The sequence below is a fragment of the Crinia signifera genome, chromosome 9 (genome assembly GCF_055691185.1).
Source record: "Crinia signifera chromosome 9, ASM5569118v1, whole genome shotgun sequence".
Taxonomy (NCBI): domain Eukaryota; kingdom Metazoa; phylum Chordata; class Amphibia; order Anura; family Myobatrachidae; genus Crinia; species Crinia signifera.
The window spans coordinates 54,999,743-55,017,758 of record NC_139225.1 but is presented as its reverse complement, the minus strand read 5'-3'; the positions used below and the strand labels follow the sequence as shown (position 1 = coordinate 55,017,758).

The 18,016-nt window shown below is 43.7% G+C and overlaps 1 protein-coding gene across 1 annotated transcript in view; it reads right to left on the bottom strand.

Annotated features, from left to right (window-relative positions):
• NHSL2 (NHS like 2) overlaps nt 1-11,269 on the bottom strand; it is a 256,785-nt gene extending 245,516 nt beyond the window's left edge. Inside the window, exon 1 of the mRNA XM_083159099.1 lies at nt 10,511-11,269. Within this exon, the coding sequence (XP_083015225.1) occupies nt 10,511-11,039 (529 nt within the window). The 5' untranslated portion in view covers nt 11,040-11,269. The remainder of the gene's footprint in view (nt 1-10,510) is intronic.
• Between the last annotated feature and the right edge of the window lie 6,747 nt (nt 11,270-18,016).

Below are 18,016 nucleotides of genomic sequence, written 5' to 3'. Positions count from 1 at the left end.
CCTTAGAAGGTGCTAAATAAATAAGAAGTAGAGGTACTTGTGTAGTTTCACGGCGCCAGTGGGGCAGATGTATTAAGACTTAACAAGAGATAAATGCAAGTGTGATATGGAGAGATAAACGTCCAGCCAATCACCTGCTAACTGCCATGTTACAGGCTGTATTTGAAAAAAGTCAGTAAGGAGCTGATTGGCTGGACCTTTATCTCTCCTTATCACACTTGAATTTATCTCTTGTTAAGGCTTAATACATCTGCCCCATTACTACAAATATGGTATAAATTCGTATAATTACTTTAACAGTGGGTGATTTTACAGGTGTTTTTTTTATAATCTGGGTTAAAGAAAATCCTTCTACATTTAAAAGAATATAACACTACAATGCAGCAAGAGGGTTAAGGCTCATTACATGAATAATTACTATGGCACTGCTTTCTATTTTGCATAAACACAGGATAGTTATTATTAGTCATAGCTTCCTTATATCATTGTTCTGATATCTATTTTCAGGGCACACATTTCAGACTCATCATAAGTATATCATGTGCTTGTATCATCAGGACACAAACAGCTATCCCTAAGGGGAAACTACTGTATTAGTGTGATGTGATAGAGAATAGCATCAACATTTTACTTTACTCACTCACCACACTGGCCGGGCTCCACAGCAGCTGCTACTGGTCACTGTGAAGAGGGGAGCACAGGCTTCTCCCACCCCTCCAGCAGCCATTTCAGATATGGCGCAGGTGGCTGCCGGTGCGCAAGCTCTTATTGGCTGGTGCTGCAATTGAAATGGGCGCCAGAGGGGTGGGAGATGCCTGAATTTCTCCACACAGAAATGCCATGGGGCAGTCGGCATTGGTAGTGGCAGTGCAGCGTGGGCAGTTAGCAGGGGCATTCACGTATATGACACCATGAGGCCAATGTGGCAGAGCAGATAGCTTAGCGACCGGAGGCACAAAAAATACTGCCATCGCAGACATTCTCTGGGGTCCATCACAGTTGTCCCGTTTGACATCACCCCCCCCCCCCCTGTTGCCAGGCCTGGCCACCACTGATGGATGTGCCCACCTTTTGTATGGGTGGGATGTTTAAACTGGCAAGTATACAATGATTTTCAGCAAATTATAGTACTAGAAAACATGGAGCCTGGAAAATCTTTGTAGTTTGAGTGCTATGAAAGTAAAATACCACTGGTAATAAAATGTGTTTAAATCCTGGGGTGCGACAATGCATAGTCTCCATAATGCTCATTCAGTGAAACAATCAATATGCAGCCAGGGCCAGATTAACTATGAGGTGGATATTGCTGCAGCTTCAGGCCTCCATATAAAAGCAGTCCCATCATAATGACAGTATGATAATCACCAGCTGGCCACATGGTTGGCCATCAATTATAAGTATTAAAATTACATTTCTATTTTACACATTTATGCAATGTTTGTACTTTTAGATATTTAGGGAGAAATTGGGCGTATAGTGTATGGGTTCTACATAGGGGTGTGCACCGCGCACTTTTCGTGTTTTGGATCTGGATCTGTTGCAAAACAATACCATGTTCGTGTTTGGTGTTTTGTGTTACGTGTTTTGGATCTGGATTTTTTTTTTTAAACCGCAGAATTGTTTTGTTTTTTTGCTCCTACACTATTATTAACCTAAATAACATTAATTGTCACTCATTTTCAGTCTATTCTGAACACCTCACAATGTTGTTTTTAGGACAAAAGGTTGCACCAAGGTAGCTGGATGACTATGCTAAGCGACACAAGTGGGTGGCACAAACACTGGACTGATATAGCACACTTATTAGCACCCCTGGACTCATCTGACACACTTAGCATCACCTTTGGACTGATACAGCACTCTTAGCATATCCCCTGGACTGATATGGAACACTTCGCATCACCCCTGGACTGAAATGGCACACTGGGCAACACCCCATGAATTATACGGCAGACTTGGCTCACCCCTGGAATTATACGGCAGACTTGGCTCACCCCAGAAACACACATGGCGGCGCACATGGAATTATATGGCACAGATGGCAGCACTCCTGCAGTTAAAAAAAAGAGAAAACCTTTTTATTTTTCTAATACAAAAATGGCAGTTCCCCAGGAACTACACGGCTGATTTAGCCTCACCCCAGAAATTATATGACACACTTGCCTCACCCAAGAAATTATATCTCATACTTGGCTCACCCCAGAAATTATATGACACACTTGGCTCACCCCAGAAATTATACAGCACACTTTGCTCACCCCTAGCAGTAAGAAAACTTTTTTCAATTTTAATTAAAAAAAAAGGGCAGCTTCCCTGAAATTAGACGGGACATATGGTGGCACACCTGATCTTATACAGCACACATGGAATTATACGGCATAGATATCTTTATTGGTGATATTGCAAATGGAATTGAAGGTAAAATATGCCTTTTTGCAGATGACACAAAGGTATGCAACAGGGTAGACACACCAGTTGGTAGATTGTGGGAAATTAACTCTCCGAGGGGGAAGGTTGGGGGTCAGCAGTATCTGGGAAGGATACATACAGTAACTATAAGGGGCTAGTTCCTCCTAGAGCAGGGATGCATGTATAAAATATATCTCACAGTTTGAAGTTCATCACAAATTGTCCAGTTTGATGTATTTTGTGTTCCAAAAGTTTCCATAAAAAAATCTATATGTAGGCTGAGTTGCACACATTTGTGGCACAAGAGGCGGAAGTGTTTTCACTGGAATAAACAAATAAATGTAAAAGTACCAATGGAAATAATAAACAAACTGAAAACACAATCAAAACTTCACATCACTATTTTTTACTCCATAGTCCTTTCAACGACACCTAGCCCTAGGTCTCTGCCTTGCTAATAATTACTTCAGTGTCCCTTGGTGCAACGATCACCGGGCCAAATGTATAAAGACTAGCGAAGAGATAAAGTGGAGATGAAGTGGAAGGAGATAACATACCAGCCAATCAGCTGTGTTTGAAAAATGACAATTGGCTGTTGCATTATCTCGTCCACTTTATCTCTTCGTCAGGCTTAATACACCTGCCCCTTTATTTGCTATATACTTGTCTTAAATTACCTGTACTCGAATTATTGTGTTTTTGCTCATTTATGTATTCTGTTATGATTTAAATAACATTAGCTGGTCCATACAGAAGCGGCCATCCCCCAAAACGGGGTATGGCTAAGGGATGGGTGGGCGGGACCTCGCATAAAGCATTTCCTGGCACCGCAATGCCCGTTTTTATGCATTTTTTGGGGGCATGCACAGCACTCCCCTAGTTTCTGGGCAGCCTCTGGCTTCCTCCCTGGATCCCCTCCCTCTTTCCTGGCACAGAACATTGCCATCTGCGTGAGGGACAGTGGGACAATCTCCAAATAGCAGGACTGTCCCGCTGTAATTGGGACAGTTGAGTTTGAAAAAACTCAGGAGCCCGAGGTGTGCTCCCTACCACCAGTGCTGTGCCTAAACACGTGCAAAGGGGGCCGTGCGATCGAAGTGGGTCCGTCTCCCGAAGGAGACAGGGCCCCATTTTTCCCCTAACCCCTCTCAACCATAAGGCCGAAGAGGGGAAAATAGGGAACGGTGGGTCCTCTTCGCCGAAGCTTAGAGAGACCCTCATTCCTCAACCCCCGGAAGGGTTAGGACGGTGGGTCCTCCGTACCCGAAGGTTTGGAGAGACCCTCAGTAGACTTCCCTCCGCCTTGCGGCTCGGGGTCGTCCTCGGGGGGCACGAAGCTCTCCCCAAAAGGCGAGAGCTTCGGCACATTGGGGAAATGGAAGGCCCGAAAGGGTCGACCACACTACCCAAAAAAACGTGACAAAACTACAAAAAACAAGGAACGTGAAAAGTGACGAACGTGAGAGGGGAAGAGAAATAAATAATAAAGGACCCTAGCCAGAAGGCCAGGGTGGGGGTGTGAAAAATTGTCCTACCCCATCCAAAAGGACGGGGTAAGGACGTGAAGCGCTACCTGAAGGGAAGTGCGCAGTGCAAGTGCCATACTAGTGCATGGTGATTTTGGGATCACCCGTGCATGTTCGGCACCCCCGAGTTTCCCCGGGGGCACAGTGCAGACAGTTGAGAGTTATGCTACTAAAGCGGAACAATGCTCTGGATCTATTTGTGGGGAGGAATGAGGACAGTCCCTTGTCAGCAGCTGCCTGGTACATACCTCTCCCAACTGTCACGATTACAGCGGGACAGTCCCAATTTTTGGGTCCTGTCCCGCTGTCCCACCCGCGGCAGGCATTGTCCCGCTGCGGGGATGGCAGTTGGGAGACCCTTTAGAAACACGGGGGGTGGGGGGGAGAATTACCATCTTCTATTTAATCTCTGAGCAACTGCTATGAATTTATGCCACTGAGGTTGCACTATAAAGGTTTCCATTACCTAAGAGGATATTACCATGGTGATGTCACAGCTGCAATTTCTTACTTACTCTCTCTGAATAAGATGGGTATGGATTAGCTCACAGACAATGTGTAGGTAGCCAATAGGTCAACATGCACTAACTTGACAGTGACAAAAGGATGACACAGTTAACAGGCCGACACATGAAAAGTACAATATCTGTTTTTCAGGCTTTTCCAAGTCCACAAGGATGGTAAAGCATGAAAAAGTCCCAAAATATGTTAAAAACCAAAAAAACAAGTGTTAACCATTGCCACGCCAACATTTTGCTTGTGTCGACCTTTCCTCAGTGTCCACATACTGCATGTTGACATTTTGGTGTCGACCTATTAACTATCTATATTGACACGGTCTGTGAGCCAACCAGATACCAAATAGCATTGGCCAACTGTGTAGTAATACAGGCTGAAACTGCACTACCAAAGTAAGGCTGTTCCGGTTACAGATAGTTGTATTCCGGATAAATATTTTGACCTAACAGACTAATTTTAGGCACATATATTGAGAGTATGGGAACCGGAGCTATCCTGTTATACAGCGCAGTTTGTAGATTTCACAGCTGTTCTTCATGTAGACCACTAGATGCGGCGGGACCATATAAGACATGTTTTTCTTCCAGATTTCTCTGGGGAATATGGAACGCCTTTCTCAAGGGGTGAAATATATTACTGCTTGGGAAATTTTTAGATGATCTGCTTTGGCTACAGAAAGAAAGAAAAGAAAAAGGGAATCTCCATGTGAACAAATCTGAGCCAGTGTTAACATTTCATAGAAAGCTGGTCCCGTCTCTAATTTAAAGTTTAAAAACACATTTTTCAGAAAAATGACATTTTAAATTAAACATATACATTAAACCAGTGGTCTCCAACCTTGGTCGGGGTGTGAGCTACTTTTGAAAAATGAAATCTCTGTAAGAGCTACTAAAATTTGTAAACATTAAAACAGGCTAATAACCACATTTTTCATAGAAATACAAGGCTCCATTATACATATGCTACACCGTGATGCTCCATTATACATATGCCACACCGTGATGCTCCATTATACATATGTCACACACCGTGATGCCCATTATACATATGCCGCACACCGTGATGCTCCATTATACATATGCCCCACAATGTGAAGCTCCATTATACAAATGCCCCACAGCGAGATGCTCCATTATACATAGGCCGCACACCGTGATGCTCCATTATACATATGCCCCACAATGTGAAGCTCCATTATACAAATGCCCCACAGCGAGATGCTCCATTATACATAGGCCGCACACCGTGATGCACCATTATACATATGCCACACACCGTGATGCCCATTATACATATGCCACACACCGTGATGCTCCATTATACATATGCCCCACACCGTGATGCTCCATTATAAATATGCCCCACACCGTGATGCTCCATTATACATATGCCCCACAATGTGAAGCTCCATTATACAAATGCCCCACAGCGAGATGCACCATTATACATATGCCACAAACACACGATGCCCAACAACGTGATTCTCCGTTACACAAATGCCCCACAGCGTGATACTCCATTAAACTTATGCCACACAGTGATGCTCCATTATACACATGCCCCACACCGTGAGGCACCATTATACATATGCCACACAGCACACACCGTGATGACGATTATGCCTATGACCCACAAAGTGAAGCTCCTTTATACATATGCCCCACACATTGATGCTCATTAAACATATGCCCCACACATTGATGCTCATTAAACATATGCCCCACAAATGATGCTCATTAAACATATGCCCCACAAATGATGCTCATTAAACATATGCCCCACAAATGATGCCCATTAAACATATGCCCCACACATTGATGCTCATTAAACATATGCCCCACAAATGATGCCCATTAAACATATGCCCCACAAATGATGCCCATTAAACATATGCCCCACACATTGATGCTCATTAAACATATGCCTCACAAATGATGCCCATTAAACATATGCCCCACAAATGATGCCCATTAAACATATGCCCCACACATTGATGCTTATTAAACATATGCCCCACAAATGATGCCCATTAAACATATGCCCCACAAATGATGCCCATTAAACATATGCCCCACAAATGATGCCCATTAAACATATGCCCCACAAATGATGCCCATTAAACATATGCCCCACACATTGATGCTCATTAAACATATGCCACACAAATGATGCCCATTAAACATATGCCCCAAACCCAAGGTGTGGGGCATATGTTTAATGGGCATCATTTGTGTGGCATATGTTTAATGACTCAATGCCACACACATGATGCCCACTTTGCGCACACAGAGATTTAAAAAAAAAAAATTTACCAAAAAGAAGGACTTGAGCGCAGGACTTGAGCAGAGGCTGTGGCGGCGTGGTGCAGGAGTCAGGACGGGCTTGAGCAGAGGCTGTGGCGTCGATGGAAAGTGCGCAAATTCATGCGCTGGGGACGTCAGGCGGTCACGCGGCACGGAGTCACTCTCTCTGAGACCTCCTGCCGCCAAGCAAGGAACCTCTACGCGGCAGGAGGTCAGTGGAAGCTGCCGAGCTACTTGAATACACCCGCCGAGCTACTCGTCGCTCGCGAGCGACGGTTGGCGAACCCTGCATTAAACAATGTGTCATTTAAATAAAGCATTGTAAAAGACTTCTCTGTGTAATTGCCATCATGCCTATTAAGCAGGCTTCTCCTTGGAATTGCTAAAGACTTTAAAACTTACTGATGGTAAGAATGTAGTCAGCGATACCTGTTCTGTGTGCCCTTAGAGGCCAATATGACCTGGACATCTTTATAGTACGTAATGCTATCAGTACCATTAAGGAAGCCTAGGCAGTCACTGAGCAACCTCCAATGATTCCATAGTGCCAAAAATACTTAGGGCATGATTCAACACCACTAAGTAGCGGTCCTTTTCTGCTTAGTGAGAGGCTTAGCGAGAAGCTTGATGCCACCTACCTCCCGCCCTGACCTCACACGGAGGGGGTAGAGAGACACAGGGTGGGAGGGAGGGGACAAAGTCTTAGGGAGGGGCTAGAGAGATGCAAACGCAGGGTCTGACAAAGCAGACATAACCCTCTGCAGCCAATACTCCCACCAAAAGAATAAAAAATAAAGTAGAGCTCACCATTGGCCCACTTGGCGCTCCTGCTCCCTCCTGGGCTATTGATGCTGGCCTGAAGGCTGTAATAGACAGGCATCATTGTTCATGGGTTGCCGGGCGCTGTCTGCAGCGGCGCACAGTGCTCCCTCTGACCCTTCGGCTCCTGGAAGCTCATGCTGCTCCGCCAGAGCCACTCTCCCTGTCTCTGCCGCCTGACAGGCGCTGCACTGCCTGTCACATCTGCAGCAGCGCCGAGAGAGCAGCGCCTACAAGGGGGTGGAGCGGATTACCATAGTGTCCCACTATGGAAGGTTGCCCACCCCCGGGAAAATTGCTAAACTGGCAAAAAACTTTAGTGTGTATGCACTGAGCGTTTTTCAGCCCGGCAATTTTCCCCATCATCTGTAAGCAAAACGCCCAGTGTGTATGCACCTTAAGATGTATTGACAAACTGAAAATTCCTCTTGCATTGCTCCACATGCTAGATTCAAGATTTCTTATTCACCTGTGTTTTTTTCCCCCCAGAAATAAAAATAATAAAAAAAAAACATTTCAAGTTCAGAAAAATTAACATGCAGTGAATATAAAGCAGTGGGGATTGTAGTTTTCCAAGGTTGCAGAGACAGCATGGCACATAGCCATATTAAATGAACTAGCTCAGCAGCAGTGTCCCTGGGTATTATGAAATGTTGGCAACTATGGTGTTATTACATTGGTTTTGTATATTGTTACATACTATCTAGTCACAGATGTGAGTTTATCACAGGGAGGAAACCTCAGTCCTGCCTAGGAGATAAGTGCTGGATGCTAAAGTTCCTGTGGGTGTTTGTTTCCCTTATTAACTATCTGGGGTCCTCTGTATGCTACATTAGAATTGTTTTCCCAATATCTTGGACTTTCGCTCTATAACTTACAGTAGTCCTCATTTTCAGTATTTGTCTCTGGCTGAAACATCAGTAAGATAGGCATCTCTGTAAGATGGGCAAATTCATTAAATCAAGGTGTAATTACAGGTCTTATATAGCCTTCTATTAAAGGTCTCCTTCCGCACAACTTTAATAGTAATGCCGGACCATTACCAGCATAGAGGAGTGCAGCTTAAGCACATAGAATGCTTCCCTCCATGGCAGAACAATTTCACCTCAGAAAAGTGTTACCATTCTAAAGGTCCGTACATAGACAATATTCCTAATGATTGTCGATTCCAAAAAGTCGGAATGACATAATAAAAATATTGTCCAGTGTGTATTCTTGATGCTGCTGCAGGGCCCACAGGAGCCATCGCTAGCGGGGGCAACACAACCCTCGATCCCCACCCCTGGTATTTTCAAATGTGTAAGCATGGGTCCCAGTCGGTCCTGATCTCACTGGGTACACACACAGCATTTAGTGTGCAGTCATTACTTGCCGCTTTTATGGAGTTTTTAACAAAAGATAAACACAAGCATCTTTTTTATAGACTAACGTTTAGATGTGAGTATGTGATTGATAATTAGTTTGTTGATACAGTCAGTTTTGATGGCGTAGTAATTTCGGGTTTGATAGAAAAAGTCCCACATTGTGCCCAATTGCAAAGCAACTCAGACTCTCTTGACATTCTGAATGTCAATATCTTGAGTTTACACCATAATGCCCTTTCTCAGGACAATATCCAATATTGTATTTTGAGATCTGTTCAAGTACAAGTTGAGTATCCCTTATCCAAATATCCATTATCCATATTATTCCGAAAACCATATTCTCCACAATGTACTTTTTTTTGCTAAAAACCTATTGGGTACATCTATAACTGGCAATACTGGGGACATGATATGTAACTGGCACTAAATATGTGTTAGAAAATGATTGCTTGGCATTCAAATTCAATGTCTGAGATTATACATATTATTATGTTTAAAACCTTGTTTCATGCACAAATATGATGTGTTCATACAACATAAATGAAAGATATCTCATTCAAATATAAAACTCCTAGTAAGCCTGCTTGAATCATAAGCTTCGAAAGCTAGTCTGCTACCTTCTGTATTTGTGCATTTATGAGAAAGAGATGTAGTTTCACTCTCTGCCAGCAGATGGCAGTGTTTCGGAGAATTGCGGACTATATATATAAGCAAAGAAGAAATGGGCACTCAGGGTCTTTCAATGGTGTGAAGATAGGACAGGTTTATTCCTAGAGTCTATGTTTCGGGGTCTCCCCCATCGTCAGGACAATACAAATGGTGAGTACCGTACCGTATTGTCCTGACGACGGGGGAGACCCCGAAACGTAGACTCTAGGAATAAACCTGTCCTATCTTCACACCATTGAAAGACCTTGAGTGCCCATTTCTTCTTTGCTCATATCTACAAGGGGCTGCAAGGTCCCCATAGTAGGCACAGGTGCAGGATACACCATTTGGTCTTCACCTAAGTCCTGAGTGCCGGTCCACACCATTGTGTATATATATATATATATATATATATATATACATATATATATATATATATATATATATATATATATATGTATATATATCATAGAAAGACAGCACTCAGTTGCAGTAGTTCAAGAGTATAGATGGCCTTAAGGTGCACAGATCCGTATTGTAAAAATATATTGACACTCACCCTTCCTTGGAGAGAGATAGAAGAACCGGCACTCAGAATAGAAAATCCAACATGATTTTATTTATAACATGAAGAAGGTATACACACACGGCCCAACAGCCGTTTCAACTGTTTCTCACCGTTTTCCTCAGGATAGATATATATATATATATGATTCCAAAATACGGAATAATCTGTTATTGAAAAAGGTTCTGGATAAGGGATACTCACCCGCTATCATAAAGAACACTTTATGTACATGTTAACTGCATTAAAAACCATTGTTACATCTAAAATATGGCATATATTCCACCAACACCACAAATTTCCATAGGATTTAAATGACCAAATCAAATGCCATTAAATTCGGAAATTAGTGCTTACCTTTAACAAGGCTTTGCCTTTGTTCTTGTGGCCGCAGATGATTTCGCTCCCTAAGTCCCCAGAAAATAGCCTCAGTTCGGTGGTGAAGTTTGACGCTTCGTTTATGCAACAGCAGCAATTCTCCTTCTAGCTCATCAAACAGTGACAGTGACAGACGACTTAAATCAGAGAGCTGAAGTAGTACAGTCACCAGGCAGCGGAGAAAGACATCCTTGAACTCCTGTACTGGAACAGAGTTTCTAGGAGCAAGTTTCAGGATTCCAGTTGGACTAGGACATTGTATTTGCCCACAATCTGCAAGTCCCAATTTACCTATATTACCTATGGCATAGTGACATGTAGGAGTATACCTGGTTATGCTTGGTACATGACTTTGGGTACCAAGCTGTTCACTTTCATGGATTATCCCTACACCATCTACAAAAACTGTATGTGGCCCAGGACTTTTTATAGCCACCCTTATCTGTGTACCATATTGGGCTCTTCCCCAAGGGGACTTAGGTCTAATTGATCTCTTGTAAAAAGGCATTGTGATCTAGCTAATAGTCACAATATTCTCAAAATGAAACACAATAAAAAACGCAGTCTAGAGATGTGATAAAATACACCATTTGAAATCAATGAGCTTGCAAGTGTCTTAAACACAGCAAATAATTTTCCAAAGTAAAAAAGGAACTTAAAGGAATATCCTAGATATAGTAAAATGACATTCTTGTAAATCACATCCACTTTGCTGGGTTAGAAACTCCACTGAAGGTGTTCTGTGATCATCCTTACTGATAGTCCTATCCCTCTGTATTCATGTGCAGCTTCGCAGTGAGAACTGATGTAAATATAACACACATCAAAAGTTCTTCCTCGAGAGAGGCTGGGCTGGGAAGAGGTGGAACTATTGAATCTCAGAAATCAAACTGTCAATTCCCCAATGGTCTTAACTCCACCCTCTGTGGTTTCCACTAACCCATTCAAATCCAGGAACGAGAACAGACATTTCCTATTTCCATCACAGTTATTCAAGCACTACAGTTTAGTATTAGGAGCAGTTGTATTTTCAAGTGGTCTACAAGGAAACTTCATGCGTTGATTATACACAGTATCATGACAGATGATACATTTATTGTGCTGTAAAGACTTGTGCAGATCATACAAGCCCCTTTCATGTATAGACAATAGTCTCCTCCTCGTCTATGCTACAAATTAACCACCATATAGAACCTTTTACGGAAATCAAACTTGTACATCACTGACAAAAATCATTAAGATAAGCAGAAAAAAGTACATTATAATATAACGCAAGACCGCTACAAGACCATGCTGATGTGCAAGAGCATATAGCCAGTTACATGGCACCGCATAGCAATTATAAATCCCTACATAGTTCCCAACGCGTTCCAGATCGACCCATACACTGTAATTCCAGATCGACCCATAAACTGAAATTCCAGACTGACATATTTACCCATAGAAGTTGTTTAAGAGCCAGAAGTACCTAAGATATGAATATAGAATACTCCAAGTGCAGGTTTTAAATAGGTTTATACATAAGGGGGATATATTGCCAAATAGAACAAAGGCCAGCTACATACAGCTGTATTTCAATCATTGGGTCAAGCACTAGATGTAACGATCATAGATGCAGGGGGTGCAGCTATGGGGCACCGAACTGAAAGGGGCCACCTTCCCTGTAACATTTATATGTGTTATATACATTTTCACCATGACAAACTTTTCTTGGAGCCTACAATATTATTTATCTAGTTTCACGCCTGGACCTGCTCATTGTAATATACTGGGGACTGTATTGTGGCATAGTATGAATTAATGTGAACTGGGGGTACTGTTAAATAATTTGTACTGGCAGCCCTACAAGGTGTTATAATGTCAGCTAGGGTCTTAATATGGTTCATAAAATGAACTAGGCACTACTGTGGGGGTAAACCATAACTAAGGCACTAAACCATAAATAGGGCACTACAATTGGGCATACCATGACTTGTGTACTACTGTGGGGCATCACATTAGTAGAGTACTAATGTGGGGCATAATAAAACTAGGGCACTACTGTGGGGCATAGCATAACTAGGGAAATACTGTGGGGCACAGAATAACTTGGGCACTACTGTGGGGCATAGCATAACTAGGGAAATACTGTGGGACATAGAATAACTAGGGCACTACTCTGGGGCATAGAATAACTAGGGCACTACTGTGGGGCATAACATAACAAGGGCACTACTGTGGGGCTAACATAACTAGGGCACTACTGTGGGGCACAACATAACTAGGGAACTGCTGTGGGGCATAACATCTAGAGCACTACTGTGGGGCACAACATAACTAGGGCACTACTATCTGAACTAGGGCACTCACCCAGTGATTGTGACTGTACTAGCTGCAGGAAGAGCTGTGGCATGTTGCTCTCTTGATAAACTCTGTAAAATGCAGATTCCCGTGCTCTGCTACAGCCAAGTAATATATTTGTATCTTGTTGGAAATAAATAGGCAAACATGTCATTTTTATATTGTTTTACTTTTCACATAAGGTAGATACTGTACACATAACCAGTGTCAGACTGGAGTAGGAAGAGCCCATCTGGGGAATGCAATTTGTAGGGAGCCTGGCCCAGGTACTTTCCAGGGGACATTGTCTAATTATGGGAGGCATAGCCATGCACCCTTAGAATAAAATACAAAAAACAGTCCTTTAAGCATCTCCCTGGCTACACTGCAGTCCAGCACACAGTAGCATGGGACTGTTACCTATTGGTAACCTTCACCCCTATGTGCTGGGTTACGAGTGTCAGTATTACTTGGCAACTTGTATGTGGAATTGGCACCTGATGCTTCAATAAAAAACATTTTAGACAAAAAGAGTGTCAGGAATTTTGGTGTGCATGGCCACATCTCTTACCTTTGTGCTGGTGCGTCTTGCCGCGCAAGCCTGCGGTCTGTGCTGTCTTTGGCCATCACTCTGGGCCTAGTGAGAGTCCCACGCTGAACCCATGCTGCTTGGGTGCCACCATGACAGCTGCGGTCAGCGGACAGGCTGCTCGAATCTGCTGCCTGCTGACCTTGATCTATGACCTGTGTACCTGCTCTAGGTGTGCACAGGTCCTTCCTGGGCTAATAGCCCGAATAGGTGAAATCTAAACTATCCTGTGCATTCAGCGCTGGCAAATCCACCACCAGGATAAGGAGCTCAGATAGGAGGATTAATCTGCTGATATCAGTACTGGAAATTAATTTGATATGTCTGCACAAAAAGAATTGGTCCAGCGCTGAATGCACAGGATAGTTTAGATTTCACCTATTCGGGCTGATACAATACATCTCTAATCCCTGCTAAGGAGCGTTATCTTGGGATTTCCTCTAAAGAGTAAGTGCTGATAGTTGATCCAGCTCCAGGAATATTTGCTGTAGCCTTCTAAGGGCTAGGTATATCACGTCTGGATACTTTTTGCAAGAATATGAACTATTTCCCCTGATGAAGTCTGTATTAGACGAAACGCGTTGGAACATTGTTTGAACTGTAAAAGAGTCGAATAAAGAACCTACTTGGAACTCCAACATTTCTGGTTTTATGAACTTTGGTGTGATACATGGACATTTAATTTAGGCGCTATACCACCATTTGGGAAATATATTGAGGGAATTGTTTCCTAGCCCTCAGGAAACCTGGTGGTTAAGCAGCCGCAACTGGAATTGGAGCTTTTTAATTCAAATTGTGCATATAAGCTCGAGAGGAGTATTGGGGATTATATATATATATATATATATATATATATATATATAGTGGTAGAGATGTGACCCACTCGGGGTGAAGCACCTTAAACACTGTTTTCACTATTCTTGATGTAAGCCTGACGAAGGGGCCAAGCAGCCTCGAAACTGTTGCAATAAATACCATTTTGAATTCACTTGAAAATCCTTGGAGTGCCGTGTGATGCTTCACCCCGAGTGGGTCACATCTCTACCACTATCTACTGCCTACAAAGGCACCCAGGTTTTTGATTCCAGGACAGCGGAGTGCCGGGTCGACACCACTTTGTATACTGCAGCCCCAGCATTGGGAAAGCTAAGGATCAAGGCACCCAGCCCACATTACTACAAGGAGTTTACCTACAGCCAGCAGTCACAGTTACTGAATTCCACAGCTACCTCACCATGGATACCAATGACCTACCAACAGGTACACGTGGCATCCCCATTACACCTGTTGGAGAGATCTTATCACTCTCAGAAGATGAGGCAACCCACATTCTATTTGCTGAAGAAACGCCGACGTCAGTGGAGGCAGAGGATCTGTACCACACTATGCTTAAACTCGGCAGAAGGGAGATAGACTACCAATTGCATGGGCAGTCACTTTCCGATTATTACCGGAAGAAATTTATCCCCAGGGGGTTCCGAGTCCGCAATGTCCCCACCATTGGCAGGTCAAGTCCAGAGTTTTGTAGGCGTTGGGTGGCAGTGCTCAACAAGTGCAGCCTGGACTTGATGCTGCTGGTGGTGGAGGAGGCGGGCAAAGAGTTAACCAGGACCAAATTAAAGATGGACAATATCAAAATTGAACACCGGGACACTCTGGCTACCTCTGAGTTTGAACCTTGGTCCACTAAATTGAAACAGCAATGTGACCTATATCGTAAAAACCTACAGAAATTCAAGAAAACTAAACTAGCCACGGTAGAAAGCGACTACGAGACCAACCAGGTCTACCGTTGGCTCACTGGTAACGAGCCACAACCCAGATACGCCAGACCTCCATCCCGTAGCAATTGGCGCAATAAAAGAACAGACACTTCCCGAAATGCAGCATCCTCACAGTCCGACAGCGACTTTGTTCCCAATGATTCCGACGAAAGCCGCTCCAGCCAAAGACCCCCTTTAGGGGTGACTACCAGAAGGGGAAGAGGCACAAAAGAACCCGTCGCGGCGGCCAAGGGGAGAGGCTCTACAAAGCCCACAGGCCGCAAGTAAAAGCTGTTTTCAACTTATCAAGTCGCACCCTGTCGGCGGACGAAGAGAATGTTCTCAATAAGGGACTATCATTTATTCCATCAAATCGCCACGATGCCTTTAACTGGCAGTTGGATATGCATAAAATGGGCCGCAAACTACGGCTCAGAGAGCACTTCCAACATACCATCAATCCTGTGACTCCGACACCCGTCACCTAATTTATACAATCTCATCGACATTTGTCCTTCGACCCCATTTCCCAGAATTCGTCTATTAAGTCCTACACGCGACTTATGAATGCATCTATGGACAGATTCAAGGCGGCAACCACCCCATTCCATCCTAACCTGTCTACCAGGGAGAGTAATGCACTTAAAACACTGCAGATGGACAAAAGTATAACAATACGCCCCGCTGACAAAGGCGGGGCAATAGTCCTACAAGACCTCAGTGCTTATAAAAAAGAATTGGACCGCCAACTGGCCGATGTCAAAGTGTATAAAAAATTACACAATGACCCCACTGACAATTATAAAAAGGAATTGATGTCACTTTTGCAGAATGCACACAAGGACAACAAAATTGACAAAAAGCTGTTGGACTCCCTAACCACAGATCACCCGATACTACCCATACTGTATAGTGTCCCAAAGATCCACAAACATGCCACAGTCCCACCCGGCCGTCCCATCATCTCGGCGCGTGGCAGCCTTTTCCAGCCAATATCCCAACTACTTGATACATTGATTCAACCGTTTGTTGTCAAACAGGAAACACATTTGCTAGACACCACTGCATTTCTAAACCGGTTAAAAAGACTACCTCTGCTACCCCCCAACACCATCATGTGTACCATGGACGTGACGTCTCTATATACGTCCATCCCTCACGACCAGGGCCTGCTGGCCATGCAAAGGTTCCTGGAATCTTTGGGGGATGACTTCACCTTTGACAAACTGCTATATCTCCAACTCCTTGAATTAGTCCTCACGCGTAATTTTTTCAGATTTGATGGCCAGATATACCTCCAACTGGAGGGCTGTGCCATGGGGTCGGCGGTGGCACCGTCATATGCCAACACCTACATGGCACAGCAGGAACTAACATTCTTCAATGAGGACATCAGGAACAGGAGCATCATTTTGCTATGCAGATATATAGATGACCTCTTTATGTTATGGCAGGGCACAGCAGAGGAATTAATTAACCTCATGTCTCAAATTAACAGCATGCCAGGACCCATCAAATTTACCTACACCTGGCATCAGGAACACATTGACTTTCTGGACGTCTCTCTAACTCTTAACAACGGCATCATCAGTACCAACATCTTCTACAAGAAAACGGACAGGAATACGCTCCTTCTAGCAAGTAGTCACCATCCCCCCCCATTGAAGAGGGGTTTAGCGTACTCCCAGATGCTCCGGGCGGCTCGAATCTGCAGTGACACGTCGCAGCTACCAACTGAATTGGATACCATCATTGAGAGATTTCGCCAACGTGGCTATAAACTTCAGGCTCTAAAATCAGCCAAAGAGAAAGTACTACGATTGAACATAGAGGAGTTGTTGAACCCCTCGATACCACAAGTCACCAGAAAACAAGTGTTCCCATGGACCACAACGTTTGACACAAACAGCAGTCTCATACCCATTGCCAGCAAGGCACTATGGCCAATTTTGGCCACTGATAAAAGCTTACCGTGTTTTTCCAACATCCGCCCGATGACCTGTTACAGAAGGGGCAGGAACTTGCATGACATGCTTGTCCATACAGATGTCACTGGCTTTGACAGTAGCAGATCTGGAAAATATAAAACTAAGGCCAACGGATGCTACAGGTGCATAAAATGTACAACCTGCCAAATGTTGATACAGTGCACCTCATTTAAACATCCCCATGAGGACATCATATATCCCATCAGACATGTCATCACTTGTAGCACCAGGTACATTGTCTACGTGATAGTATGTCCATGTGGACTCTATTACGTAGGCATGTCTACCAGGGAATTCAAAGAAAGAATGGCACAACACAGATCTGCCATCAAGGCAGCGCTGGAAAACAAGCCCATGGAACAGCCGGTGGCAGTACACTTCAAGCTTTTGAAACATCCTCTGTCATCACTAAAATATTACATCATCGACCATGTCCCCCCTATGCCCAGGGGTGGTGACCGACAGAAAGCCCTACTCCGCCTTGAAGCAAGGTGGATCAATCGGTTGGACACTGTATCCCCAAAAGGGTTAAATGAAAGAATTATGTGGAATACACTTATATGACCCTTGTATCATCCATTTAGCCTTTTGCCCAATTTTTTGCGTCTTTCAGGACATTTTTGCAAAGTGTCGACACCGCAATGTCGACCATTCAGTTAGTTTGCTTTGTAGCCTTAAAAATCATGCAGCTACTTTAAATTGCCTAGTTAACAACTATAATGTCATGCCTGTACTGCTGACCGTTTTTAATAGTGTATGTACCTGTCACTTTCATGTATCACAAGCACTTGCACTTTATTTACTATGTAGCCTCCAGCCGGGTGAT